The 25,134-nt window shown below is 47.1% G+C and overlaps 13 protein-coding genes across 13 annotated transcripts; 8 read left to right on the top strand and 5 right to left on the bottom strand. All coding sequences in view use genetic code 12, as the record gives it.

Annotated features, from left to right (window-relative positions):
* Nucleotides 1–30: 30 nt before the first annotated feature.
* PSN45_005007 (uncharacterized protein) lies at nucleotides 31–1,001 on the bottom strand (the record flags this gene model as incomplete). The annotated part of the gene is made up of 2 exons (XM_066158416.1): nucleotides 31–71; nucleotides 497–1,001. The coding sequence occupies 2 exons, from the start codon at nucleotides 999–1,001 to the stop codon at nucleotides 31–33; spliced, it is 546 nt and encodes a 181-aa protein (XP_066014513.1).
* Nucleotides 1,002–1,335: 334 nt separating this feature from the next.
* FBP1 (Fructose-1,6-bisphosphatase) lies at nucleotides 1,336–2,364 on the bottom strand (the record flags this gene model as incomplete). Its single annotated transcript, XM_006685410.2, has 1 exon — nucleotides 1,336–2,364. The coding sequence occupies one exon, from the start codon at nucleotides 2,362–2,364 to the stop codon at nucleotides 1,336–1,338; it is 1,029 nt and encodes a 342-aa protein (XP_006685473.1).
* Nucleotides 2,365–3,041: 677 nt separating this feature from the next.
* On the top strand, nucleotides 3,042–4,475 carry SEC61 (translocon subunit; the record flags this gene model as incomplete). Its single annotated transcript, XM_006685409.2, has 1 exon — nucleotides 3,042–4,475. One exon carries the CDS (start codon nucleotides 3,042–3,044, stop codon nucleotides 4,473–4,475), a length of 1,434 nt encoding a protein of 477 aa, XP_006685472.1.
* A 577-nt stretch (nucleotides 4,476–5,052) lies between these two features.
* Nucleotides 5,053–7,650, top strand: PSN45_005004 (uncharacterized protein; the record flags this gene model as incomplete). Its single annotated transcript, XM_006685408.1, has 1 exon — nucleotides 5,053–7,650. The coding sequence occupies one exon, from the start codon at nucleotides 5,053–5,055 to the stop codon at nucleotides 7,648–7,650; it is 2,598 nt and encodes an 865-aa protein (XP_006685471.1).
* Nucleotides 7,651–8,958: 1,308 nt separating this feature from the next.
* Nucleotides 8,959–11,304, top strand: PSN45_005003 (uncharacterized protein; the record flags this gene model as incomplete). Its single annotated transcript, XM_006685407.1, has 1 exon — nucleotides 8,959–11,304. One exon carries the CDS (start codon nucleotides 8,959–8,961, stop codon nucleotides 11,302–11,304), a length of 2,346 nt encoding a protein of 781 aa, XP_006685470.1.
* A 102-nt stretch (nucleotides 11,305–11,406) lies between these two features.
* PSN45_005002 (uncharacterized protein) lies at nucleotides 11,407–12,186 on the top strand (the record flags this gene model as incomplete). The annotated part of the gene is made up of 1 exon (XM_006685833.2): nucleotides 11,407–12,186. One exon carries the CDS (start codon nucleotides 11,407–11,409, stop codon nucleotides 12,184–12,186), a length of 780 nt encoding a protein of 259 aa, XP_006685896.2.
* Nucleotides 12,187–12,298: 112 nt separating this feature from the next.
* On the bottom strand, nucleotides 12,299–12,898 carry PSN45_005001 (uncharacterized protein; the record flags this gene model as incomplete). Its single annotated transcript, XM_006685406.1, has 1 exon — nucleotides 12,299–12,898. The coding sequence occupies one exon, from the start codon at nucleotides 12,896–12,898 to the stop codon at nucleotides 12,299–12,301; it is 600 nt and encodes a 199-aa protein (XP_006685469.1).
* Nucleotides 12,899–13,081: 183 nt separating this feature from the next.
* On the top strand, nucleotides 13,082–13,615 carry TOM20 (mitochondrial import receptor subunit tom20; the record flags this gene model as incomplete). The annotated part of the gene is made up of 1 exon (XM_006685405.2): nucleotides 13,082–13,615. The coding sequence occupies one exon, from the start codon at nucleotides 13,082–13,084 to the stop codon at nucleotides 13,613–13,615; it is 534 nt and encodes a 177-aa protein (XP_006685468.1).
* Nucleotides 13,616–13,793: 178 nt separating this feature from the next.
* PSN45_004999 (aryl-phospho-beta-D-glucosidase BglC) lies at nucleotides 13,794–15,292 on the top strand (the record flags this gene model as incomplete). The annotated part of the gene is given in 2 exon segments (XM_066158415.1): nucleotides 13,794–15,237; nucleotides 15,255–15,292. 2 exon segments carry the CDS (start codon nucleotides 13,794–13,796, stop codon nucleotides 15,290–15,292), a joined length of 1,482 nt encoding a protein of 493 aa, XP_066014512.1.
* A 208-nt stretch (nucleotides 15,293–15,500) lies between these two features.
* Nucleotides 15,501–16,583, top strand: HOM6 (Homoserine dehydrogenase; the record flags this gene model as incomplete). The annotated part of the gene is made up of 1 exon (XM_006685403.2): nucleotides 15,501–16,583. The coding sequence occupies one exon, from the start codon at nucleotides 15,501–15,503 to the stop codon at nucleotides 16,581–16,583; it is 1,083 nt and encodes a 360-aa protein (XP_006685466.1).
* A 76-nt stretch (nucleotides 16,584–16,659) lies between these two features.
* Nucleotides 16,660–22,376, bottom strand: IML1 (vacuolar membrane-associated protein iml1; the record flags this gene model as incomplete). The annotated part of the gene is made up of 2 exons (XM_066158414.1): nucleotides 16,660–21,337; nucleotides 21,688–22,376. 2 exons carry the CDS (start codon nucleotides 22,374–22,376, stop codon nucleotides 16,660–16,662), a joined length of 5,367 nt encoding a protein of 1,788 aa, XP_066014511.1.
* Nucleotides 22,377–22,842: 466 nt separating this feature from the next.
* On the top strand, nucleotides 22,843–23,727 carry SNZ1 (Pyridoxal 5'-phosphate synthase subunit snz1; the record flags this gene model as incomplete). Its single annotated transcript, XM_006685829.2, has 1 exon — nucleotides 22,843–23,727. The coding sequence occupies one exon, from the start codon at nucleotides 22,843–22,845 to the stop codon at nucleotides 23,725–23,727; it is 885 nt and encodes a 294-aa protein (XP_006685892.2).
* Nucleotides 23,728–24,168: 441 nt separating this feature from the next.
* Nucleotides 24,169–24,702, bottom strand: PEX22 (peroxisome assembly protein 22; the record flags this gene model as incomplete). Its single annotated transcript, XM_006685827.1, has 1 exon — nucleotides 24,169–24,702. The coding sequence occupies one exon, from the start codon at nucleotides 24,700–24,702 to the stop codon at nucleotides 24,169–24,171; it is 534 nt and encodes a 177-aa protein (XP_006685890.1).
* Nucleotides 24,703–25,134: the final 432 nt, after the last annotated feature.

Raw genomic sequence — 25,134 nt, 5'->3', positions numbered from 1 at the left:
TCTCATCAATGCTATTGGTCATTTTTCCAACTACCACAATTGGCTGACTGACATACCGTTGGTAGTGGTAGCTGAAAAATTTTCGGTGATGGGTTTTTTTTGGTATTTATGGGCGCGGGCGTGTGTTCACCAGTATACTACCAAGGCTGCGAAAAACCTCTCGAGTTTCCTATTTGTGATTGCTGATACAATGTCACACTAAAGCTACATATCTCATATCAAAACCGATACAGTGGTCGTCTGATCCTTTCCCACATATCCATTAGAATCCTCTCATTGAAGAGCAGGACCATCTCCCCTTCGAGCCTAACTCTTTTCCGCTTCTCGCGTCTTTTTTGAAGGACCGGCAAAGACACAGCATGCCCTGCTTTCAAAAATCGCTTACACTGCTGGAGCTTGACAAATTTCTTGGGAAAATTAGCAAGAATATGACGTGGAATGTGCAGAATGATTTTTCGGGGCAGTTTTAACTGTGCTATGACCTTCATATGAGGACGTTGTTGCCTAAGCCTTTTGGAACAGTGGAGGAATATTCTATGGCTTTTGTGCTTTCTGAGAACAGGGACGAATTTCTTCTCTGGCGTATCATTTGCTTGCCCTAAACAAGAGACTGGTTGCCAATAGAAGCTGCTGAAGGCCAGTAATCTGTTTCTTACCCTTTGTTTGTTCTTTAACTTTCTCTGTTTCGAACGTTCAGGCTTCTTGAATCTTTTATGACAGACGGGAATGATCATGGTGATACTGGTGTAGTTGTTTGCACGGTTTTCACTCATACCGGACACAAAATGGACAGGCAGCCGTGGAAGTGGGCTGACGATGGTGACTTTTTTCTTGAGGTTTGTGTCGATAGGCTCGAGTTTTGGGAGTGGTGGAGTATACCCTTCTTGCCAGGGGAAAAGAGCAGAAGAAAGGGCCAAATTCACTTGAGGGTCAGAGTGTGAGCTTCTTGGAGCCTTCAAGATACTCTTTAAGGGCTTTTCTGGACATAAATGCGATATCATTGCAGTAAGATTGGCTGCGTGATCGATACGAGATTTTGCAACTTTCGAGAAGCGCGAAAACGCTTTATATACCCGTTGGAGTTTCCTAAACTGAGGGAAGTACTTCTGGGGTGTTAGTCAGTGAGAAGTTGGTATCAATAATGATGGTAGATATACCAGTGGTATTCGTCTACTAGAAATTATTTCAAAGTTTCATGAGTTGCAACTGTTAGGCATGGCTGCAAAAAACAGATGCGCAGGAAATTATACCCACCTACAACCACTAATTATTCATAATTGTGTATTCTAATCGTACATCATCAGCTACCCAGACAATCGTCTACTCAACGTCCGTCTACTCGATATAAGAAACAAACTTGTCGACCTCACCGGTTGAACCCAACCAAATACCACTCTTATCGTGGATTCCCTTGGGTAAGATCTCCAAGATCCGCTCTCCCTTATCGTTAACAGCCTTACCTCCAGCCTGTTCCACTAACATGGCCATTGGGAAACACTCATACAAGATTCTCAACTTCCCGTTCTTCAGCTTCTTGTCAGCAGGATAAGCAAAGATTCCTCCGTACAACAAGGTTCTGTGGATATCAGCCACCATGGACCCAATGTATCTTGCTGAGTAGGGCTTACCATTCTCCTGAATTTCCTTCAAGTCACTAAGATACCTTTTGATATAGTCGGGCCAGTACAACGAGTTACCTTCGTTGACGGAGTAGATGGCTCTGGAGTGAGGAATAGTCAATTTGGGCTGAGTCAAGATAAACTCACCCAAATTTGAGTCCAACGTGAACCCATTGACCCCATCACCGGTGGTCAACATCAAATGTGCCGAGGCCCCGTACATGGTGTATCCTGCTGCGACCATTTCTGTACCCTGTCTCAAAACATCCTTAATTGAGCCTTTGGAATCATCTTTTAACCGGTAGATTCCAAAAATCGTACCAACAGATACTCCAGCGTCGATGTTGGAAGACCCATCGATGGGATCGGTGCACACGGCGTACTTTCCACCACCTTCAAACACAATCAAGTCTTCCTGTTCTTCCGACACGAGGATTTTAACCATTCCCGAGGACTTCATGGCGTTGATGAAAATTTCGTCACCAATTACATCCAACTTTTTTTGCACATCTCCGGTGGAATTGGCGGAGCCACTAACACCAATCAAGTTGACCAATTCGGCTCTTCTGATGTTGTGGGCAATGAACTTAAAGGCGAATTGTAAGGCATTTAATAACAAGGACAATTCCCCGGTGGCCTGAGGGGCCAACTTTATTTGTTCCTGGATGATAAATCTGGATAAGGTGATGATGTCAGTATCGACATTCATTTGCTTGGAAACTGAGTCATGAGGTTGGGACGCCATTTTTGTGAATGTGGAGGTGGGAGCGAAAAAAATGATAAAAACCTGAGGTGGAAGACTAATGCCGGTATTTATACCCCATATTTTGATATTAATGGCGGGAAGCGAGGCTAGTAGCACAAAAACAACGGCTGCGCGAGGCATCCCCGGCGGTGCGCGGGCGAGGTGGGTGACACCCGGGACTGGGGTTTAGGTCTGGGTGAATGGAAGTAAGAGGGGGGCAAGAGAATCACAAGCAGATGATATGAGTGGGATGAGGGAAGAGTGGATGATGGTAGATTAATCCAAGCTTCCAGGATTATTAAAATAGTTATTAATAGAGGGTCCCAAAGGGCCGGGGGTGGTCGGAACTGATGGGTGTTTGTTCGGCAGAATGATCCTTCAGCAAGTTGCCCGTAGTGCTGCGTGACCTTGGTGGGCGTGGCTCGCACCAGGGTAGCAGGGAATTCTCGCCAGCCAAACCGATGTCGCGGCAGTTGACGAGGGAGGCCTAACCTTGGGGAGGAACGCGACTTTCTTTGGCGACTTTCGTCGGGGTCGCCACGACAATCTACGACACTCTACCTCCAGTTTGTCGCCACGTCCGTGGTCGACACGCACCATTCCCGCAGCTCTTAAAATTTTCAGCGAACACGTAACTTACTCACCTTATAACAAGACCCTTTCTACATCTATCTATCATGAGTGGGTTTCGTGTGTTGGACCTTGTCAGTCCGTTTACCCCGTTCGTGCCCGAAGTCATTGCGCCTGAACGTAAAGTTGCCTTCCAGCAGCGGGTCATGTGGACTGGTGTCACCTTGTTGATCTTCCTTGTCATGAGTGAAGTACCACTTTATGGAATTGTGTCAAGTGACCTGTCTGATCCACTTTTGTGGTTGAGAATGATGTTGGCCTCCAACAGAGGTACGTTGATGGAGCTCGGGATTTCTCCCATTGTGTCAGCTGGAATGGTATTTCAGCTTTTACAAGGTACCAAATTAATTACCGTCGATATGGGTAACAAATCTGACAGAGAGCAATTTCAAACCGCCCAAAAGTTGTTTGCCATCTTGTTGGCAATTGGCCAGGCCACCGTATATGTGTTGACCGGAATGTATGGCCCCACCTCGCTGTTGGGCCTTGCTGTGTGTCTTTTATTGATTTTACAATTGGTGTTTGCCTCCATTGTGGTGATCTTATTGGACGAGTTGTTGCAAAAGGGCTACGGGCTCGGCTCTGGTATCTCGTTGTTCACCGCCACTAACGTGTGTGAACAGGTATTCTGGAAGACATTTGCGCCTACCACCACCAATGTTGGTAAAGGAGTGCAATTTGATGGGGCTATTGTGGCTTTATTCCATCTTTTGGGATCTCGGCAAGACAAGAAGCGGGCGTTGTTGGAAGCCTTCTACAGAACCACCGGGCCAAACATGTTGCAAGTGGTGGCCACTGTTGTTGTATTTTTTGCGGTAGTATATTTGCAAGGGTTCCGGATCGAATTGCCAGTCAAGTCCACCCGTCAAAGAGGCCCATACGGTGTTTACCCCATCCGGTTGTTCTATACTTCCAACATTCCCATCATGTTGCAGTCTGCGTTGACCTCCAATATCTTTTTGATCTCGCAGTTTTTGTTTGTCAAGTGGCCTGAAAACTTGTTTGTCAAACTCTTGGGAACATGGGATGCCAGATATGGTACCAACCGGGCCGTGAGTGGATTGGCTTACTACGTGCAGCCACCCACTGCGTTCTCCGAGGCACTTTTGGATCCGTTCAAAACGGTGATATACGTGGTGTTTGTATTGGGAAGCTGTGCATTGTTCTCCACCACCTGGATTGAAATTTCAGGCACTTCACCTCGTGACATCGCCAAGCAGTTCAAGGAACAAGGATTGGTGATTGCCGGTCACAGAGACACCAGCGCTTATAGGGAATTGAAGAAAATCATCCCCACAGCTGCTGCATTTGGGGGAGCTTGTATTGGTGCTTTATCGGTTGTTTGTGACTTGATGGGAACATTAGGATCAGGAACCTCGATTTTATTGGCGGTGACCACCATTTACGGTTACTACGAGTTGGCCGTGAAGGAGGGAGGCTTGAAGCTGTCGCTTGTCAGTGGCTTCAGCGATGGAATCTAGATTTGATTTCTATAGCACATTCGAATACACATTGACATTATATACACGTAGATTGGCACCATACGCGAGGGCATTGGCGCTTTGGCACCCACACGCCCAAGTGCTGGCGTCGGGTGAGGACACGCATTCTTAATTTTCCTGATTATTACAGGTGTTTGTAGTTTCTTTTCTGGCGCCAAAGCCGCAAACAGAGGCACATCTCCAGGCATACGCGGGCCCCCATACAGGCATTGAGCCGTGTATACAGGAATTACCCCCTTCTACTTCCGGTCAATCTCATTTGAAATCAAGCAGTGCTCGGCACCAGCTGGCACGCTCTCAACCTGCCTTGAGCCTTTCCTTTATAATCCTCCAAATTCCACTATTTATCATAAACAAACCTATCCTTACGGATACAACCATTTTCATCTCTTCGCTGCTTCCACACATTACCGCCCTTAGCAACCCGTGGAACCCGTTCATACCCATCCCCAACAACCCAATCCTGCCCGATTGGCCTCCAAGAATTCTCATTCTAAAATTTTTCCCATCCCACCATTCGTTCCGGGTACATTTCAACAGCACATAGATAACCGCCATGAAACCGTCAATTCTTCCGCTTCAGAAAACACCCTCCAACAATAAGTTTACTGCCAGAAGGATATTTCATCCCCGATTTTTCAAGCTCATTCTTGTGTTGGTAGCGCTTGGTAACATCATCTATATTGCCCTTTATATGATCGATGAGGGATCGTCTCGGCACATCAAGAACAAGTTCAAGTCACATGTATCGATCGTGTTGGACCTGTTCACCAGCGACAACGACAGCCTGGAAAAAACCCATAACTTAATCAACTTCGACACTTCAACGCCGGCGCCATCGACGGGTGAGGTCCATGACGACCTCCCGCCAACCCTGCAGGACTCAGAGCTCGCACAGAAGTTGTACACCATCCCCGACAAGCCGTACAACGAGTTGACAGACTCGCAAAAGATCTTACACCGACTCAACGAGATCACCACCAACAAAGATAAATACTGGCTAGCACACACGGAGTTGAAGGACGTGGAGTTGTCCATCAGCATCAACGACTTCATGCAAGAAACGTGGGTGAACAACCCCACGCTCTTCTACGACCCCCGGTTCACACTCTCGATTTACATCAACGAGATCAAAACCCAGTTTTTGGAGAAAAACCCCCACAACGACAAAGAGAAACTCGTCGACATCGTTGTGCCGTTCTCGTGGTCCGACTGGGTCGATCTTACCATGCTCAACGAGGAGTTCATGAAGGAGGAGTCTGATCGTAAGACCTGTGAATATATGAAGGCCACCCACCATATGACACCCGAGGACCCAAATTACTGTATCAACAACCAGGACATCACCGATGAGGACTTGGAAGTCATGTCACTCCCGTCTACCGAGTTTGTGCCGGGGTTCGCCGTCAAAAAGTCCCCCACAAACAAGGCCTCCAACGAGGTGCGAATGTTGGAAGGAAAATCGCATCTCTTGACATACGCCAAAAACCCTTTCAAGTTGATTTTCCTAAGCCACGAAGGTGTGTACGAGGTCCAGGTGGAGGAGAAGAAGCGGTTGGTCGACTCTGACTTGTTTCACCACTACCTCACCAACAAGAACATTCAGAACTACGACGCCAAAATCATCTTGAACCCCGTCAACGAGTTCAAAGACTTTATGGCCAAGGTGCCGCCACAGCCACTCTCAGGGGACGACGATGCATTCGACATGGTGGCCAAGATCAAGGATCCCGACCACCTGAAGTCCAAGGAAATATACTTGCCTGAAACGGTGTTTGACTATCAACAAGACAAAATCGACTCTCAGATCCAGCACTACGAAGAACGGTTGACGATGTTGAATCTTTTGACGTCCGATGAATTGATCTTCAATGAGAAGGGCTTGGAAGACCTTCGGTTGCTGCGTAACGAATTTAGCTACTACAATGGCTTGAAGTATGCTGACTCGTTTGCTCCCGACAAGGAAGAAACTTACTTCCGTATGGCCAGGTTAACGTTTGACACCAACGACAAGAACCACGACGCCGGCTGGCACTACGAGTGGCGGTTTTTCAACGGGGCCATGCGATACTTGAAGAAGGGCTGGAACCGTGACGAATTGCTCATCAGAGATAAGGTATTGTTGGACCGGATCCTTAGAAACTGGTTTCGGTTTGCTAACGAGAAGGGTATCATCAGTTGGATCGCCCATGGCCCACTTCTTTCGTGGTACTGGGATGGACTTTTGTTCCCATTCGATGAAGATATCGACATCCAGATGCCTGCGGTCGAATTGACCCGGTTGGCCAAGTTGTACAACCAGACGTTGGTAATTGAGGATTTGACCGAAGGCTTCGGCAAGTATTTCATTGACTGTTCGACGTTCTTGCATCACCGAGGTGAGACTGGCAGACGTCAAAACCATATCGACGCCAGGTTCATTGACATCGACACCGGGTCGTACATTGATATCACTGGCTTGGGAATTTCCGACGAGCCTGCTCCAGAGAAATACCAGGAGATAATCGATGCGGCCAGCAGGGATGGCAAGCCCAGACCTGTTTACAACTGTCGAAACTTGCATTTCACCAGTTACGAGGAGATCTCCCCGTTGCGGTATTCGATGTTGGGAGGGGTGCCAGTGTATGTGCCCAACCAGATCGAAAGTATTTTGGTGGACGAATATCACGATGGTATCAAGCAGGACGAGTTCAAAGGTTGGTACTTTGTAGATGCCATGAATTTGTGGATCCACGGCAGCAACTTGACATTTTTGTTTGAAGAAGACCCTCAGATCGTACAGGACTACAAGGAAAGTGATGGGCAATTGATTCCAGAACGTTTTCTCGAGTTGGTACGTCAAATGGACGATTCTAAGGTGCTCAAGTTGCTTGAGAGCAACGAGGACATCATGCTTGAGTACTATCTCACCAAAAATGCCACCGAGTTGCACAGAAAGGAGTTATCATACATGTATGAGATGCCTAACGGTGACAAAACGTTGATGAAGGATGTGGGTCATATGCATCCGCTGGGACAGATAAGTGATAACAAAGAGTATCATAAATACGTGGGACAGAACTTTAAGTTCCAAAAGCCGTTTAGACGGCCTTTGTTCAACTACGAGTACATTGACCGGCCTAAACACCACAAGACGTATGTGACGGGGCCATAGATGTGTATTTTAATAGTGTAATATATTTCATCATGTGACACGGTTACAAGTACAAGTATATGCTCCACAGACACGGTATTGATACCAGGGCCAAAAAATACTAGCCTCCTCAGACGCACCCATCTTGATAGGGGTAATTTTTGTACCTAACCACAGCGAGATGTGAAAAATGAAAATAAAAAGCCCTTCGCGGTAGTCGTTTCGAAGGGAGAAAACCTGCATGCAACCGTTTTAGCTTGTAACATAGATTAGGTTGGGATTTAGAACACACATCAGGTATTTACGATCAAAGTAGGCAATGGCATAAGAAGGTTACGCACCTACCAACATTGTACACCAATCCGCTTGAGGGTATAGTAACCACAAATCAATATTTCTGGGTTTCACATAACAAAGAGGATTTGCCAAGCAGCTCAGGTACATCAAAAGTGGATCTACCGTCTTTCTCCTGAAATCCTCCCAATAATTTAAAGCGCTGGGAAAATACATGCACCTCTTGTATCAGGACATCATATTTTCGGAGTATAGACGTCGCCTGATAGCCACAACAATGACACAAGGATGCACGTAAAAAAGTAAAAAAATAAACTAAACCACCAAATTCTCTTCACGTCAATAGGCCTTGGCATTTCCACCCAATCAAAAGAGAGCCGTCCAACGGCTGGGAACCTGTAGGATATTTATTTCGCACTAGGAAATTAAATGGAATAAGACCCAGACGTGTATGGAAGTGAAGGTGGAATACTCAAAGGGTATTGGAATATGTATGTCATAATCCAGGACCAGAAGGCAACCATTGCAAAACTACTGCTAAATAAGAAAACCATTGATTCTTGTATCACGCAACTTGCAATCGCACTTGAAACACTTCATGCACATGAAATAGTAAAGCTTATCTATCAAAGTTCGAACCGAAGATGGCTTTGAGACCGGTCCTCAACAGAACGGCTTGACATGGGACCCGTATCAAGGTGGAATCGGGATATCTTGACCTCAGGCGAGAACTTACTTTTTGCGGTAAGGGGGAACACCAATGAGGAAGAGACGCCAATTGGTGTGTTTTCTTGTTGGTTATTGTTGCCTGCGAGTTCCGGGGAGGAAAAAAATAATAATAATTGGGCACGACCTACTCGCATCTTCTTCTCTCCCTTCCTTAGCAGGAACAGTGGTGCACGCGACCACAAATTGCTTTTTCTCCCATACACCTTTTGTTTAGGCTCCTTTTCAACTTCCACTTGGTATCTGTGCCGACAAAAAAAAAAACACACATCACCGCAACATCATCACTTTTTGGTGGAAACCCACACCATGATATACTACCGTGCCATCAAGATCTTGTTCGTGATGGTGTTGGCCACCAACATCGTCTATTTCACCAGGACGTACCACCTTCGCGAAACTGAGTTGAAACAGGCGGAGTTGAACCACATCTCCACCATCTCCTATGACACCGACGACCAGGTCCAATTTTCTCCCAACAAACCGTACGCCGAGCTTGATCAGCTTGAGAAAGTGGCGTATCTCTTGAAGTCCGTCGACCTGGATAAGGAGCGGTTCTGGTTGGCCCAAACAGAAATCACCGAACCCAACCTCCAAATCAACCCCCAGGACTTTTTACCAGGCGCCAATGACGAGTCGCCCAACTGGAGCAACAAGCCCACCCTCTTCTACGACCCGCGGTTCACGCTCTCGGTGTACATCAATGAGATTAAGCATCAGCTTCTCACCAAAAACCCCCATAATGAAAAAGCTAAAGATAATATGATCACGGTACCATTTGCCTGGAGCGATTGGGTGGATCTCACGATGCTTAACGAAGAATTGGCCAAGCCAGTGGACGAGCGCGCCGACTGCGGGTGGCTCCAGGAAAAGGTCAATAAGCCCACCAAGTACCCTGATTTCTGTGTCAATCTTCGTGACTTACCCGACGAAGAGCTTGCCGAGATCGGTCTCCCATCCAAGGAGTACCTCCCAGGCTTTGTTGTTAAGGGCTCACCCATGAACAAGGCGCCCCATAAACAGGTGATGATGCAGGGTAAGGCGCACCTCTTGACGCACCAGGAAAATCCGCTTTCAATTATTTTTCTCACCAAGGATGGCACCTATGAAGCCCAAGTTGCTTATAAGCAAAGGATCGTACACCTGCTGATGTTCTCCGAGTTTTTGTCCCGTAAGAATATCGACGTGACTGGTGACCTGATGGTGGACGAGGTGATTCTCAACCCCATCACTGAGTTCCGCGACCTCAACCGCGAAGTTAAGTCCCGGCCTCTCAACTGGGACGATGATATTTACAAAATGAACCTGATTACTCGTCAGAAAAGTGCCAATGCTCTGAGAGAGTTGTACCTCGATCCTAAAGCGTTTGATTATAAGGTTGAGCAGGTGGAAGAGCAAATTATCGAGTACGAGACGCGCCTTGACCACTTGAAGGATGCATTGACCAACGAGTTGCACTACGATCTCGCGTACATCCAGAAGATCAAGTTGGACCGGCACGAGATGAACCACTACAAGTCGTTGAAGCACGCGTACCTGGTGCCTCTCAAGGATGAAACCACCTATTACAAGCTTGCAACTCTCTTGAAGGTTGACGGAAACAAAGATGCTGGTTGGCACTACGAATGGCGGTTTTTCAACGGGGGTTTGCGGTACCTTAAGGACGGGTGGACCCAGACCCAGTTGGAGATCCGTGAGCAGATCATCTTGGACCGGTTGTTGCGAAACTGGTTTCGGTTTGCCGAGGAAAAGGGGATCATCAGTTGGATTGCCCACGGACCACTTCTTTCGTGGTACTGGGACGGGTTGATGTTCCCATACGACATCGACATTGATATTCAGATGCCTTCGGCCGAATTGAACCGGTTATCCAAACACTATAACATGACGTTGGTGATTGAAGACGTCAACGACGGTTTCGGCAAGTACCTCATCGATTGCGCAACGTTTTTGCAGCACCGGGACATGGCACCCAAGGATAATCACATCGACGCCCGGTTCATCGATGTTGATACTGGTACCTATATCGACATTACTGGCTTGGGTAAAAATGAAGAATCACCTCCCCAGGAATTCAACAGCTACATTCGTAACAAGAACGCCAAGGGTGACAGCGTCAACTTGTACTCCGACCGTAGAAAGCATTGGCTTACGTTCGAGCTGATTTCTCCATTGCGGTACTCGATGATAGGAGGAGTACCCGTGTATGTGCCCAATGATATCATGTCGATGTTGAACCACGAATATCCCAAGGGAACCACGTCGTACCAGTTCGAAGACTACTTCTACGTGCCCATCTTGCGTTTGTGGCTTAAGCGAGACCGGTTGCAGGTGCTTTTGGACGACAAGGGTTTAAAGGATATCAACCTTGACCAGATGACCGAATTTTTAAAGGGCTTGACGGTCGACGACAAGGTCAAGTTGTTGGAGACCCATGACAGCGTTTTGATTGAGTACTACTTGACACACAAGCATACCCAGTTGCATGAGATTGAAAAGAAGTTTATGTTGGACCCCACTCTCCAGTACTCGATTTTGGATCTCAAAGACAACTATGACTACCACCAGCTTACCTCGAACTTCAAGATGGGCCTGCCATTGCGGAAGTCCTTGTATGACTACGAGTACATCGAGAGACTCAAGCACCAAGAATAAACCTACATCGATTGTATAATAGAATTAGCATTTTGAAACTTGACCCACATCTCCAGTAGAAGTCGCGACTTTTTTATTGATATAACAATCACCGTTGCCTCCATGTTCACGCGGTTCATTCGACACATCCACCCCCTCGGCCCCCGGTACGGGGCCCACATGCTTCACACGACATCTCCCACTGCCTACGCGTTGTTCAAGGACCTCCCGCGTAAAGAAAGTCGTCCTCTCAGCCAACTTACTGCCGAGGTCCAACCACCCCAGGAACAATCACAAACAGATACTACCACCACTATTTCGTTCCACGATGGCCCCATTGTCGCCGACCCGGTCGCCCCTGCTCCTGGGCAGCCCATCAACTGGCTGGACTCGTTCCACGGGTTGGGCGTGGCGCCGTTCCCACGAGAAGTCTCAGACGTGTTGCTTGCACCGCTAAATGAAGAAGACATTGAAATAAAACCCGACGGGTTGTTGTACCTTCCAGAAATCAAGTACCGGCGGATCTTGAACCGGGCGTTTGGGCCAGGCGGCTGGGGTTTGGCGCCACGGACGGAGAGTTTCATCACTCCCAAGCAGATTAGCAGAGAGTATGCGTTGGTGTGCCACGGACGGTTGGTTAGTGTGGCACGGGGCGAACAGGACTACTTTGGGGGCGAGGAGAAGGTCGCCACCGCGTTGGAGGGGTGTAAAAGTAACGCGTTGATGCGGTGTTGTAAAGATTTGGGGATTGCCAGTGAGTTGTGGGATCCTACGTTTATCAAGAGCTGGAAAAAGAAGTATTGTGATGAGGTGTTTGGGGAGCATGTCGTGAACAAGAAGAAGAAGAAGTTGTGGAAGTTGAAGCGGAACAAGGCTTTGGACTATCCGTACAAGCTTGTTTGAGGTGGGCCTACCTTGAGATTTGAGATGCTTTGAGTGCTACTGCTCTCCCCTGCTCTTCTACTGTAAATACTGCTGTATAATAATTTACATCCTAGTCGTATATATGCAACTCCTATGGCTTGAGAATCCCCCGGCCAACTCCCATCTCATCTACCGTCTGGGAAATCGGTCTTCTTCTCATCACGTCCCAAAACTGCTGCTTAGGAACCTCTTCTCCCGTGTTCAAAATGTGCTTCACCTCTCTTCCAGGAGAATTGACACTTTGAGCCCATGACCACTGGTTCAATAACCCGGTGATGGCAGCCCCAGAAATACCCGTCATGAACTTGTGCTTCAACGGCATGGTCTTGAAGCCGCCCGTCAACACCGCCAAGTTCCCGGCCGCCACGGCCCAGAAGGTGTTCCATCCATCATTCTTTTCTCTCAAGTTGGTGATGATTCCCTTGGTGGCAGTGGCTACCGTCGTGAACCCAATCACCGTTAACGGCAACTCCACCTTGAAAGCCGTTCTCTTCCAGAAGTACAACCACGCATACGCACCCACGGTGGTGTAAAAGGTAAACTTGAAGATCTTCTTGGTCTCTCCCGCAGTATCAACAGGCTCCCACTGAGGATAGGCACTGGCATTAAAGATGTTGCCGAATGGCCGGGGGAGCTTGAAGGTCGAGTCTGGATAGGTCTTGGGCGATTCGGCCGCTGTTTCTTCAGACATGCTTGATGGTGTAAATGGTTGGTTGATGGTTGATGTTAAATACCCAATCAAATTACTCTCAATGTTCATCAGATTTTTGGTGCGCGGGAACAAGAAAGCAGCCCCGTCGTGGCCCAACCCATTGCCTTGTCGCACCTAAGCAATAAAAATTTTCGTTCTCGGTTTCAGTCCACCACCTCCACCATGGCCAAATTCCTTACTTTCACCGCCATTGTCGCCACCGCCGTGGTCGGTTATGCCGTATACTTTGACTACACTAGAAGAACCAATCCAGCCTTTAGAAAATCTTTGAAGAAAAAGTCCGTCAAGCAGAAGAAAATCGATGCTGAGGAATCGTTACAGTCCCGGAAATCAAAGTTGGAAGCCATCAAAACTGCTTTAAACCAGGACTTGGAAGCCAGCCCAATTCCATCTGATTTGGCTCAAAAGGAAGAGTTTTTCATGCAACAAGTTGCCTTGGGTGAACAGTTGGCCGTTCAACCCTCCAAAAAGATCGAGGCTGCTCTTTGTTTCTATAAAGCTTTGGTGGTGTACCCAAACCCAACCGACATTTTGGGTATTTACCAGAGGTCTGTTCCTGAAGACGTGTATGAAATCGTCATCATGATGATAGCCGTAAAGCCTCCGGCGGCCGTGACGTCGATTTTGGGCGAAGGCGGTGCTGGTGCTGGTGCTACTGCCGCGGAGCACAAGCCATCCGAAGCCGATTTGGATTAATTGTAATGTGATATTCATGACTTTTGGCCGTGACAGGAGAGGTCTCCCTGAGAGTCCGGGTCTGTTCAGGACACCCACCCCCACAGGTCCTCCCCCGGCCCCCTCTGTACATATTTCATAAACGTCGTTGCACTGTTGTATTCTGGCATCGCGAATCTCAAATCTCGTATTCTAAACAATGCACTTTTTCTGGTGGAGTGTAGCGTTCACGCTCTGGACCGCTGTCAGCGCCTTCAACGTGACCTTGCCGTCCAATGGTAGTTTGTACCAACCGGCCACGACCTCCAGAAACCTTCAATTGAAAGGAGTGGCTCTTGGAGGATGGCTTGTTCTCGAACCCTATATCACACCTTCGTTATTTTTGGCGTTCAATGCCACCAACGGCACCGAAGCCGACATTCCCGTGGATGAGTACCACTATTGCAAGGCCCTTGGACCCACCGAAGCCAAGAAGCGGTTGCGTAAGCACTGGGATGGGTTTTATAACGAACTGGACTTTGAGACTATCAAACTGTACGGCTTGAACATGGTAAGAATCCCTATCGGCTACTGGGCCTTCCAGCGCCTCGACTCGGACCCCTACGTGGCCGGGGCGGCCGAGTACCTCGATAAGGCCATTTCCTGGGCCTACAAAAACGACCTAAAGGTATGGGTCGATTTGCATGGTGTTCCCGGGTCGCAGAACGGGTTCGACAACTCGGGTTACAGAGATATTGGATATCCTGGTTGGTTTAACCACACCGAGAACGTCAACGTTACGTATGCGGTGTTGCAGCAGATATACGCTAAATACGGCGGTAGCCATATCGCTAGTCAGTACCCTGACACAGTGATTGGCATTGAGGTGGTCAACGAACCGTATAGTCCCAAAATCTCCATGAAAAAAATTGAAACCTTCTACCGAAACACCTACGCAGATGCTCGGCGTATTCAGAAGGTTAACAATACCATTGTGTTCCACGACGCGTTCAAGTCTGCCGGCTATTTCGATGACTTCATGACTTTTGCAGCCACCTCCAACACCTCCAACCGCACCACCCAAAACTACAACATCATGATCGACCACCATCACTACGAGGTGTTTGATTCTGGGGCCTTGAACCTCACCGTTGCCGGTCATATCTCTAATATCAAGGGATACAGTGAAGGTATTCACGATGAGTTAGACTCTCACCCGGCAGTGGTGGGCGAATGGCTGGCGGCATTGACCGACTGCGCCCCGTGGCTCAATGGCGTAGGCATCGGTACTCGCTGGGAAGGCACCTCGCCCTATACCAACGATGCCATTGGCAAATGTGATGATGTCAATGACTTTAGTGCTTGGAGCGATGACAGAAAGAAGAACTATCGCAAGTTCATTGAGATCCAGTTGGATCAGTACGAGTCTCAGACTAGTGGCTGGATCTTTTGGTGCTTCAAGACCGAGACTTCCATTGAATGGGATCTTTCTCGGTTGGTGGATTTGGAGTTATTTCCTCAGCCCTTGGATGATCGTGAGTATATTGTGAATGGAACTGACACTGATCCGGATGCCAGAGATGCCGATGACGATGGGCCGGCTGGGAAGGAGAGCGGGGCCGGCTGTGTGACTGCTTCAGTGATGGCGGTGGTGATGGCGGTTAGTATTTATATTTTATAGATGACGGAAGAACTGAAGAAAAGGAACCAAGGAACTGATGAAACTAAGGAAAATAAGGAACTGATGGAAGTAAGGAGACTAAAGAACTGATAGCTAGACATAGATAACGCGGGTATAATAGATTAAAATTTGTCCTACAACAACTAAGTGTAAGGTGTTAGACCTCAGTAGAGTTTCGTGTGCAACTTTTTGCAGCCTCAGTTCACAGTTCGCGCTTCACACAGTTTTTCACTTTTCACCAACACCATGGCTAAATCTGTCAACGTCGCTATCATTGGATCCGGAGTCGTCGGCTCGGCCTTCATCAACCAGTTGAAAAACCTCAAGTCCCCCATCGACTTCAAGGTCGTCTACCTCGCGAGATCGTCCAAAGAAGCAGTCTTTTCCAAAGACTACTCCCCCGTCGATTTATCCACCTACAAATCTGCCACCTCCAACCCTGTGTTGCCCTTGGCTGAGTTGGCCGATTACTTGTCCGCCGCCGCCAGACCCACCATCTTGATTGACAACACCTCCAACGAGTCCATTGCCAACTTCTACCCTACATTTATCAAGAGTGGAATCTCAATTGCAACTCCCAACAAAAAGGCATTTTCCTCTGATATTACCACTTGGAATGACATTTTCTCGAGCTCCGCCCAGCCACACGGCGGGTTGGTGTACCACGAAGCCACAGTGGGTGCTGGTTTGCCAATCATCGGACCTTTGACTGATTTGGTGTTAACTGGTGACAAGGTCGACAAGATTGAAGGGATTTTCTCCGGAACCTTGTCGTACATCTTCAACGAGTTTTCCACCACTGATGCCTCCAACAACACCAAGTTCTCTGATGTGGTTAAAGTGGCCAAGTCGTTGGGGTATACCGAACCAGACCCCAGAGACGATTTGAACGGATTGGACGTGGCCAGAAAAGTCACCATCTTAGCCAGAATCTCTGGGTTGAAGGTCGAGTCACCCACGTCTTTCCCAGTCGAATCTTTGATCCCCAAGCCATTGGAGTCCATCCAAAGTGCCGAGGAATTCTTGCAAAAGTTGCCTGATTTCGACGCCGATATCCAAAAACTCAAGGATGATGCGTTTGCTGACAACAAGGTGTTGAGATTTGTCGGATCTGTTGACATCAAAACCAACCAGGTGAAGGTAGGAATCGGTAAGTACGGATTTGACCATCCATTTGCTTCTTTGAAGGGAAGTGATAACGTAGTTTCCATCAAAACTGAAAGATATCCAAATCCTTTGGTGATCCAGGGTGCTGGTGCTGGTGCTGAGGTTACTGCCCACGGTGTGTTGGCCGACGCGATCAAGGTAGCCCAGAGAATTGCCAATTAGTGTTTTTATGATCGGTCTACTTTTGTAACTTAATATAAATTGACTTGTTTCATTAGTTCGTAAATTCTATATACATCTAAATGTCGGTGGGAAGCACATCCTTCAGATAGTTTTCTCTCCACAGCTCCTTGGCTTCTCTGAATATTTTTCTCAATGATGACGGACTAGTACAGGTTTTCTTCAATCCCAACATCACCTTCTGGGAATCTATGGTATACGAGTTCAAGTTGTAGTCAAAATCAAGCATGTTGGATACGGGTGCGTTGATGCGAACAATGTGCATGTTGTTAGGGGCCAAAAAGAAGTCTCCATTGTCCCTGACTTCCACGATGTAAGAGCCGGTCTTATGGATGAACTGGGCATACTTGAACGACGGTTTCCCCCAACTGTAACTGATTTCAATGTTTTCTTTCATGAAGTAGAGAGCAGACCGATTATCCAACAAAAACCCGGTTTTCTTCAACAAATACAAATGGTAGTAGAACGGGTTTGTGGTCAGGATCTCTGGAGATGTAAACTCAGGATCAAAGAGTGGGTTCACCGCAAGCTTCAAATCCACAAAGGAGTGGAAGGCATTCAAGGTTGGAATCATACACAACTCTTTCCACGGAGTCTCCACAAACTTCAACCCATGCCGTTCACACAATCGAGACCAGTTACTGATCGTTTCATCAATAAAGCTGGCAGAAGTATTCATCCATTCCAAGCGTATATGGTAACAGTGCTCAGGGTTGTGTACCTTGTCGTAATGTACGGTTATTACTTCTGACTTGTATGATTTTTTCAACAGGTCGGCATTGTACTGGACTGATTTACTCAACACAAACTTTTTCTTGGTCTTGGCCTTAGAACCAGCCGATTCGGCGTTTGACGACACGTCAGAGTCGTTGTTGTTAAGCTGTGCACCTATACTGGCAATTCGTCTTAAATCTGGAGATTCAACAGGGGCTAAGCTAGGTGACTTGAATGATTCAGTATCGGAGTTGTTTTTGGATACTGGGGTGTGTTCCTTTTCTCTTTCGGGTTTCTTTCTGCTGAACCAAGACGTCTTGCCAGGTTTGTAGGTCTTGTCAATATATTCTGGTTCCAATTCATAAAAGTAGTATCCATCCAAGAATCCGTGTCTGTCAGCTACATGCTTGAACAACTTCTTTTCCATGAGAGATTGCCCATATGCCACAGCATCCTCTCTAGTATCGATATCTTCAAATTTCTCTATCAACCAAGTGACGAATTCGTTCCCAATGAAACAATTCTGGTGAGTGTTGAAATGCCAGGTTCTATCAACGATCCTTAAGCCTCCAGGGCTTTGGATTTCATGGGCCAAGTTGATGATCTTTATGGATTTGTTAAGTTTTTCGGATGCCAACAATGAGCTGGGCCTTTGGCCGGTATTCTCCAAGGCTTCTGCTTGTTCGCTCAAAAATTCGTACAAGTTGCCAGTATAAAATTGGATCTCGGGAACGCTCTCCTTGGCTTTTGTCACGTCATCCTTGGAAGCACATTTACCCTTCTCAATAACTGCTATCAACTTTCTCAATCCTTCAACACGGATTTCTTCATCTGTCAAATGCTCGTTTGAAATAAAAAATGCATTCTTGGGAATGTCGGCTGGCATCACCACAAACTTCATCTTGAAGAAAGTTTGAGTTTCTTCAGGTAACGCATCATCGTACCCTGCAAGAAGTTGATCTAATTTATTCCAATTGAAGATTTTTGGTTTCTGTTCGATAAAATTAATGCTGGACTTGATATACTCATCGGCATACCTGGTTCTGATCAAAGGTTTATGGTTTTGGAAATCGAATCCAGCTGTTTTAAAAATTGACAGATACGCAGAATCTTCTATTTTTCGGTATAATTGTACACCAATAGACACCCCATCATTATGAATTCTGTGGATCTCATTGTCTAACATCATATAGATTTTTGTCCCACTGAAGTCTTCTTGATAGTACTTGATTAGACCATCTGCTGAACTACCAGGGTTTCTCTCCATTTCCACTTTACTCACTTGATCGGAATCACAAATTTGAAATCCTACAAGCAACCGCAACTGGATCATCTCCCTCGTTAAATCGTCAATGGAATCCAATTGCAACCGATTCTCGAAATTCAAAACCAAGGAATAGATCTGAGTGGTGTACTTTGTGTTGAGCTCTTTCCAGGTGGGGAATATCGACTGAAACACCGGAAGAGCAGCAGGTGCTTCAAAAGACCTCCATTTGACCAAATTCCGTTTAATGTTGGGAGGAAACACTTGACTCCACTTTCCTTGCTTAAGAAACAACAAGGCATCCGAGTGCAGCTCTTTGGAGGGATTAGAGACTTCTGTCCAGAAATAGTTGGTGGGTTCTTCTGGTTCTTTATTGGTGGTACTGTCAAGAGAGTTGGTGGACATTTGAGTGTTCCTCTTCAAAATCGAGTTCTCGGACCGTTCTCTTTCTTTGCGTCGTGAAGGGATATACTTGATATCCTTTGGCTTTAAAATATCATCTGTTTTGATGATCTTGGGGTGCATTCGGTCAAATTTTGGAGGAGATGATATTGAAAAACTCTTCATGGAATTATTACCTGAAGAAATCAGTCGGGGCTTTAAAATAGGAGAGTTCACTTCATCTGTCTCCTTCAAATGGTACAACGTTGATAAGGCACTTCCCTCCACCGTGATCTTCGAAACCGTACCCAAGACAGTCGAGGTGGTGGTGCCAATATTGAACTTGGCGGCTGAAGACTTGGGTCTGAGGTTTGGAATCTTGACGTTGTTCATCAACAATAACGAATCATGTACACCTTGGGGAGTGCCGCTTTTAAAAGGCTTGGAAAAGCCGTCTTCTGCTATGGATTGGCTGAATGAATAGTTCATCTCTATTGGGTCTGTGGCCTCCTTTATGGGCTTAAAGATGTCCGAATCGTAGTCATCCATCGACTCGATGAACGACTTCTCGTTCTTGAAGAGTTTGAATCTCTCGATCTCAACATCATTCACCTCATTTTCCATCAACCCCATCATCTGCAACTCATAAATCTTACACCGTGGAATCCACTGATCATTGGTACTTGAAGCATCTCTAAAAAACGAAACGTCACACCAATTGGGAACACAGTGAGAAAGCTTCCCATTCTTGGAGAGATCCTTGAAGCGAAACAACGGAACAATATGCAAAGGAGCCTGACTTAAACAAACAATATCTAATGCACTGTCCATACCGGCCATTTTTTTGCTTGTTTCCAACATCAAGTTGTAGTCGACGTCAAATAGACCGGTTCCGGGAGTAATTAAAATAAGATTTCCCAAACTGTGCTTCAAGTCTGTATCGGTGAACTTATCTTTCTTCAAGCTCAAGCCAACGTTGATGGCCTCCAAAATGTTCCCCTTCACCGAAGGTAAGACAAACCCTTCAAGGGAGTAGGTGCTAGTGCCTCCACCACTCTCTGCATTCATCCGGTTCAACAAAATGTCTCTTTTGAAGTTTGCAAACTCCAATCGCAAATTCTCCATGATCCGGTTCCAGTGGAAGATATTGACCTGATCCACTACCACTCGGAAGTACTCCTTGACCTTATTGGGCCGCTCGCCGTGCCCCAACGAGGTCCAAGGAATGTCGGTCAAGTCCACACTCGTGAACAACACAATGGTTATGGAGTGGTGCACGTCTTTGTCCCGCCATTTTCGAAAGATCCGGGGAAACAAGTTGTTGACCAACTTGTGGAACATGATTTCCCCACTCTCCTCAAAGTGCCACATTTCTCTTGATGTCTGGATCAAAAAGACCAATTTGGCACTCTCGGACCGATATACAATCTTGGTGTTTTTACCAATGTACCCGCTGAACACTTTGTGTCCATCCTTGTAGATGCTCTTGATGACCCCCACCCGGCTATGTAAAAACGACACTCTTTTGCCCATGTACACACAAGAATTGACCAACTGGCTAGTGAGAATCCACATGGAGTCTCGAGCAAGGTTCAAGTTTTTTATGGAAATCTCGATGGTGTCAGCCTCCACCGACGTCAAGTCGGAGATCTTACGCACCTGGACGAGACTCCGTGGTAGTAAGTCCAACAGCCGTTGAAGTGGGTTGGCAATCAACGATAGCTGAAGAACATTTTTTGTTTTGGCTGGCTGTTGCAGCTGCAAGTCCTGGGATGGTGACAGCGGAAGCGGGTCTCGCTTGGAACCGCCGGCGGTGGTGGGAGACGGCTCGTCGCCCGAATGGACGTCGTCGCTGGCAGACACGCTCACGAGCTGCGGATTCAAAATCGGCGTCGACACCGACCCAGCGGTGGTGGCAGAAGCTACCGGTGTCAAGGTGGAATTGAGGAGGTTCAGGTCCTTAATTATCAACACGATCTTCTTCGGGGGCTTGGTGCCCACGTCGGTAGACTTATTATCTATGGGTTCCACTTCGAGCACATCGCCAACTTTGAACCCAGAGAGAAGATTCAAATCAACCATGAAATCTTCGGTGGAAGTCCGCATTTCGTGGAACCAGATGGTTAGCTGGACCGGAATCGTGGGGTCTCTGGCAGAGACGGTGGATGGCAAGTCAATTGAGTCGTTATGAGAGATGGACCTTTTGGCGCCATCTCGAAATACGCTGGACCGTTCGAAATCGAATTTTCTATCGTAGTGGCGGCCGACAACGATGGTGTTGTCGGAGCTCTTGGGGTTGAGGCTACGAGGAGCCTGGATGCTGGATGAACTGGACCGAATTGAAGGAGATCCCACTATGAGGCTTGCCTGGTTGGAACTCATAAAGCCGGCGGAAGACACACGTTTGGTGGGGGGGAGTTTGTCTGGAGGGAGAGACGAACGCAGGGGCCGCACGTGACCGCGACTCGGGGGCTGGGACGGGTCTGTGGTGGTGCGGCCGGTGGTGTTGAAAATCCGGGCATGTTGCATGGTTGAAGAGAGAATGAGAAGAATGCGCACAGGTGAGAATGTGCAGATGACAGTGTTTGTTGTATCTGTTTGTAAACATGTATGTTTGTATAAGAATGTATAGGTCTGTATAAGCTTATTCCTAAGGCTATAAGTTGGGAGAGTATCAAAACTTGAGGTTGCAATGGTTCCCAGTGATTCACGTTTGTACCATAAAACTAACCGCTCACCACAAACTCCTCGAGAAACCATCGGTGAAATGCCACGTCGTCTGACAACTCCGGGTGGAACGACGTCCCCAACTTGTTGCCCTGTCTCACCGCCACCAAAAGCCCACTATCCAACCGATGGAGTACCTCCACTGTCGCGTCGTTCACATAATCGTTCTTGGAATAAATCACCCCCTCCTTGTGGTCTCCATCTCCATGTAATATCTGACTCACCACCGGAGCCCGTATAAAAACAGTGGGAAACTTATCACACCCCGGCACAAAGCTAGAAAAGTCCAAGTCCGTGATGAATGAATCCAACTGACGCCCAAAAGCGTTTCTTTTCACCTCGATATCCATGCCTCCCAAGAGCTGTTGCCCTTGTCTGCCGTTTATCACCTGTTTGGATAAGAATATCAATCCAGCACACGTCCCCCAAATGGGTTTGCCGGTCTTTACAAACTCAAAGAGCGGCGTGAGAAGGCCAGTCCGCTCGGCAATCAACGAGATCAGGGTGCTTTCACCTCCAGGGATCACAAGTGCGTCGCACGAGCCAAGTTGTTCTGGAGTTCTGACTTCCAAGAACGTGAAAGTGGCCTGGGGGAAGTCATCCACACACTGTTGAAAGTGGTGGATATGTTCGATGAACGCTCCTTGGAGCGCCAACACCCCAACGTTGTAATGGGATGTTACTGTCATGGTGATGGGTAATAATTAGGGAACGAGCAAAAGAAGCTTGAAAAATTAAAAACCTGTAGCGAAAAATAATTTAGTGGTCAAGCCCCAGCCCTAAGTTCCAGTACACTAATTGACAATTACCTGGTAGATTCAATGAGTTTGAGAAATTGCTATCTGGACTGTCAATTTCAACTTCCAATCAACTAGATAGTATCGGATCTCCGGTCCCGCTATCATCCCTACCGCCATGCCAGAGTCAGACAAAGCCGCCATGAACCGAAACGGCTACCCGATAAGACTCTGACGCACCCCCGCCATTTTAGCCCGCACCATATTTCGCACCGCCAATTTTACAGTTTTACCACCAGCATTGGCTCCACCCCAGCCACCAGTGTGCCTACGGCCTCGGTAGTCTGAGTCATAAAAATTTTTCAGCTATAAAACGGCGACTTTCTCACTCCAACATTTATTCTCCAGTATTCAAATCATGAGTGACAACTTTAAAGCCAAGGCCGGTTTGGCCCAGATGTTGAAAGGAGGCGTCATTATGGACGTCGTCAATGCCGAACAGGCCAAAATCGCCGAGAGAGCCGGGGCCTGTGCCGTCATGGCGTTGGAAAGAATCCCAGCGGATATGCGTGCTAGTGGTCAGGTATGTAGAATGTCTGACCCCAAGATGATTCAAGAAATCATGGCAGAGGTATCGATTCCAGTGATGGCCAAGTGTAGAATCGGACACTTGGTCGAAGCCCAGGTTTTGGAGGCATTAGAAGTTGACTATATCGATGAATCTGAGGTTTTGACGCCTGCTGACACCAAAAACCATATTCCCAAGTCTAAGTACAAGGTTCCATTTGTGTGCGGGGCCAAGAACTTGGGAGAGGCTTTGAGAAGAGTCAGTGAAGGAGCAGCCATGTTGAGAACCAAGGGAGAGGCTGGTACCGGGGATATTTCAGAGGCTGTCAAGCACATCACTCAGATCAAAGAAGAAATTGAGTATGTGATGTCTTTGAAGACGGATGGTGAACTCGAACAGTTTGCCAAAGAGAACAGAATTCCTTTAGATGCTTTGAAGCAGTTGATTGCTAATGGTGGTAAATTCCCTGTTGTCAACTTTGCAGCCGGTGGAGTTGCAACTCCCTCTGACGCGGCCTTGTGTATGCAATTGGGCTGTGACGGGGTTTTTGTGGGATCGGGGATTTTCAAATCCAAGAACCCAGAAAAGTTGGCCAAGGCCATTGTGAATGCGGTGACTCACTATAATGATCCAGCGAAGGTGTTGGAGTACTCGACGGACTTGGGAGAGTTGATGTTCGGAGTGAGTATCTCGTCGTTGAGAGACAACGAGAAGTTGTCGTCGCGCGGGTGGTAGGTGTCGGTGGTAAATACCTTTGAGGATTTTGTGCCAGTTAAATACCTTCGAGGATTTTGTGCCAGTTAAATACCTTCCAGAATATTGTGGCTAATAAATACCTACCAGGTTCCTGTGGCTGATAAATACCAACCAGAACCTTGTGGCTGATAAATACCAACCAGAACCTTGTGGCTGATAAATACCAACCAAAATACCTACCTGGATCTTGTCTGGTGCACTGCGCTTATTCTACTGTTGGAGTACTCACTTGTCAATATATATCTAATCGTATTTAATACTGACCGTAGGAAAGATGGTGGGTAGAAACTTGGCTCGTTTCGTGTGATGTGTCAATGCATAACGTCATGACATACATGATGTGTATTTTCGTTTGTCTCGTTCTGTTCGTTGTTGTCGTTCTTTTTGTGTTGGGGAGCCTTGAGCTTGCAACCGCACGAGCTACCACACGAACAATGGCATCAACTTGGTGGTTATATCCTCGGCGTTCTGGTCCACTTCCACAATCTCCTTCGCAAATCGACTCAAGTCCAGCGGAAGCAGGCTGCGAATGCCCAAATCGTCCGAACACACCAAAAGCATATCTGGCTTTAAATTCTTGATGATATCAAAATACCCCTGGAAGTTGCTACAGTTCAACAACTTGTAGTTTTTAAGCAACGCCCTTGGTAACAGGCTACCAGCCTCACCTCCAGCAAAATTACCTTCCAAATCGTCCACCGACAAGTTAGGTGGCAAAATGAACGTCACGTTTTCCGAGTTGAGAAGGATCTCATCGAGCGGGAGTTGAGAACTTAAAATCGAGTGTGATAATGTCAAGGCAATGGACTTTTTGGTGTATTTCTTGGGGTCTTGAAGATTTTTTGAGTTGCTGGAGCTCGACACATAATAGTCATAAAGTTTGTAGGATGCGGCTAGGAGCGATGAGGCGACCACGGCCGTGAGGAAAATACGGGGGTTTCTTCTCCTAGACATTGAATAGATAAAAAGCAAATGTGGGAGAATCTGCCGTTTATATATTCCATCGAGCCGGGGCTGGAGACAAGGGTTTTTGTTGAAAGCGAGGCCGGGGGTCCGAGGGGGTGCGAGTGCAGGCGCACTGCTGTAAAATGGCCTAGCTTTACCCTCGGATATTCCCCAAGGTTGCGGCCGGATCTCTACGTGCCTCTCGCATTCCCCAACATTTCCAATCTCCGCCCTGGCTGCAAATCATATCTGGCGAACTTTCAAAAGAACATAGGGAACAATGACAATGCCTAGTGGACATTCAAAACAAAGTAATGGACACTGTCAACGTCTAGTGAACATTCAAAACAACGTAGTGAACATTGGCAACGTCTTTATCTAGTGTTTCTGTTTGTACAATCAAACTCTCCAATCTAACCTAAATGTCTAGTTTCCATTATA

The sequence above is a fragment of the Yamadazyma tenuis genome, chromosome 7, assembly GCF_029203305.1.
Source record: "Yamadazyma tenuis chromosome 7, complete sequence".
Classification (NCBI taxonomy): Eukaryota; Fungi; Ascomycota; class Pichiomycetes; order Serinales; family Debaryomycetaceae; genus Yamadazyma; species Yamadazyma tenuis.
Note: the sequence above shows the minus strand (reverse complement) of the source record. Positions and strands in the feature narration are given on the sequence as shown.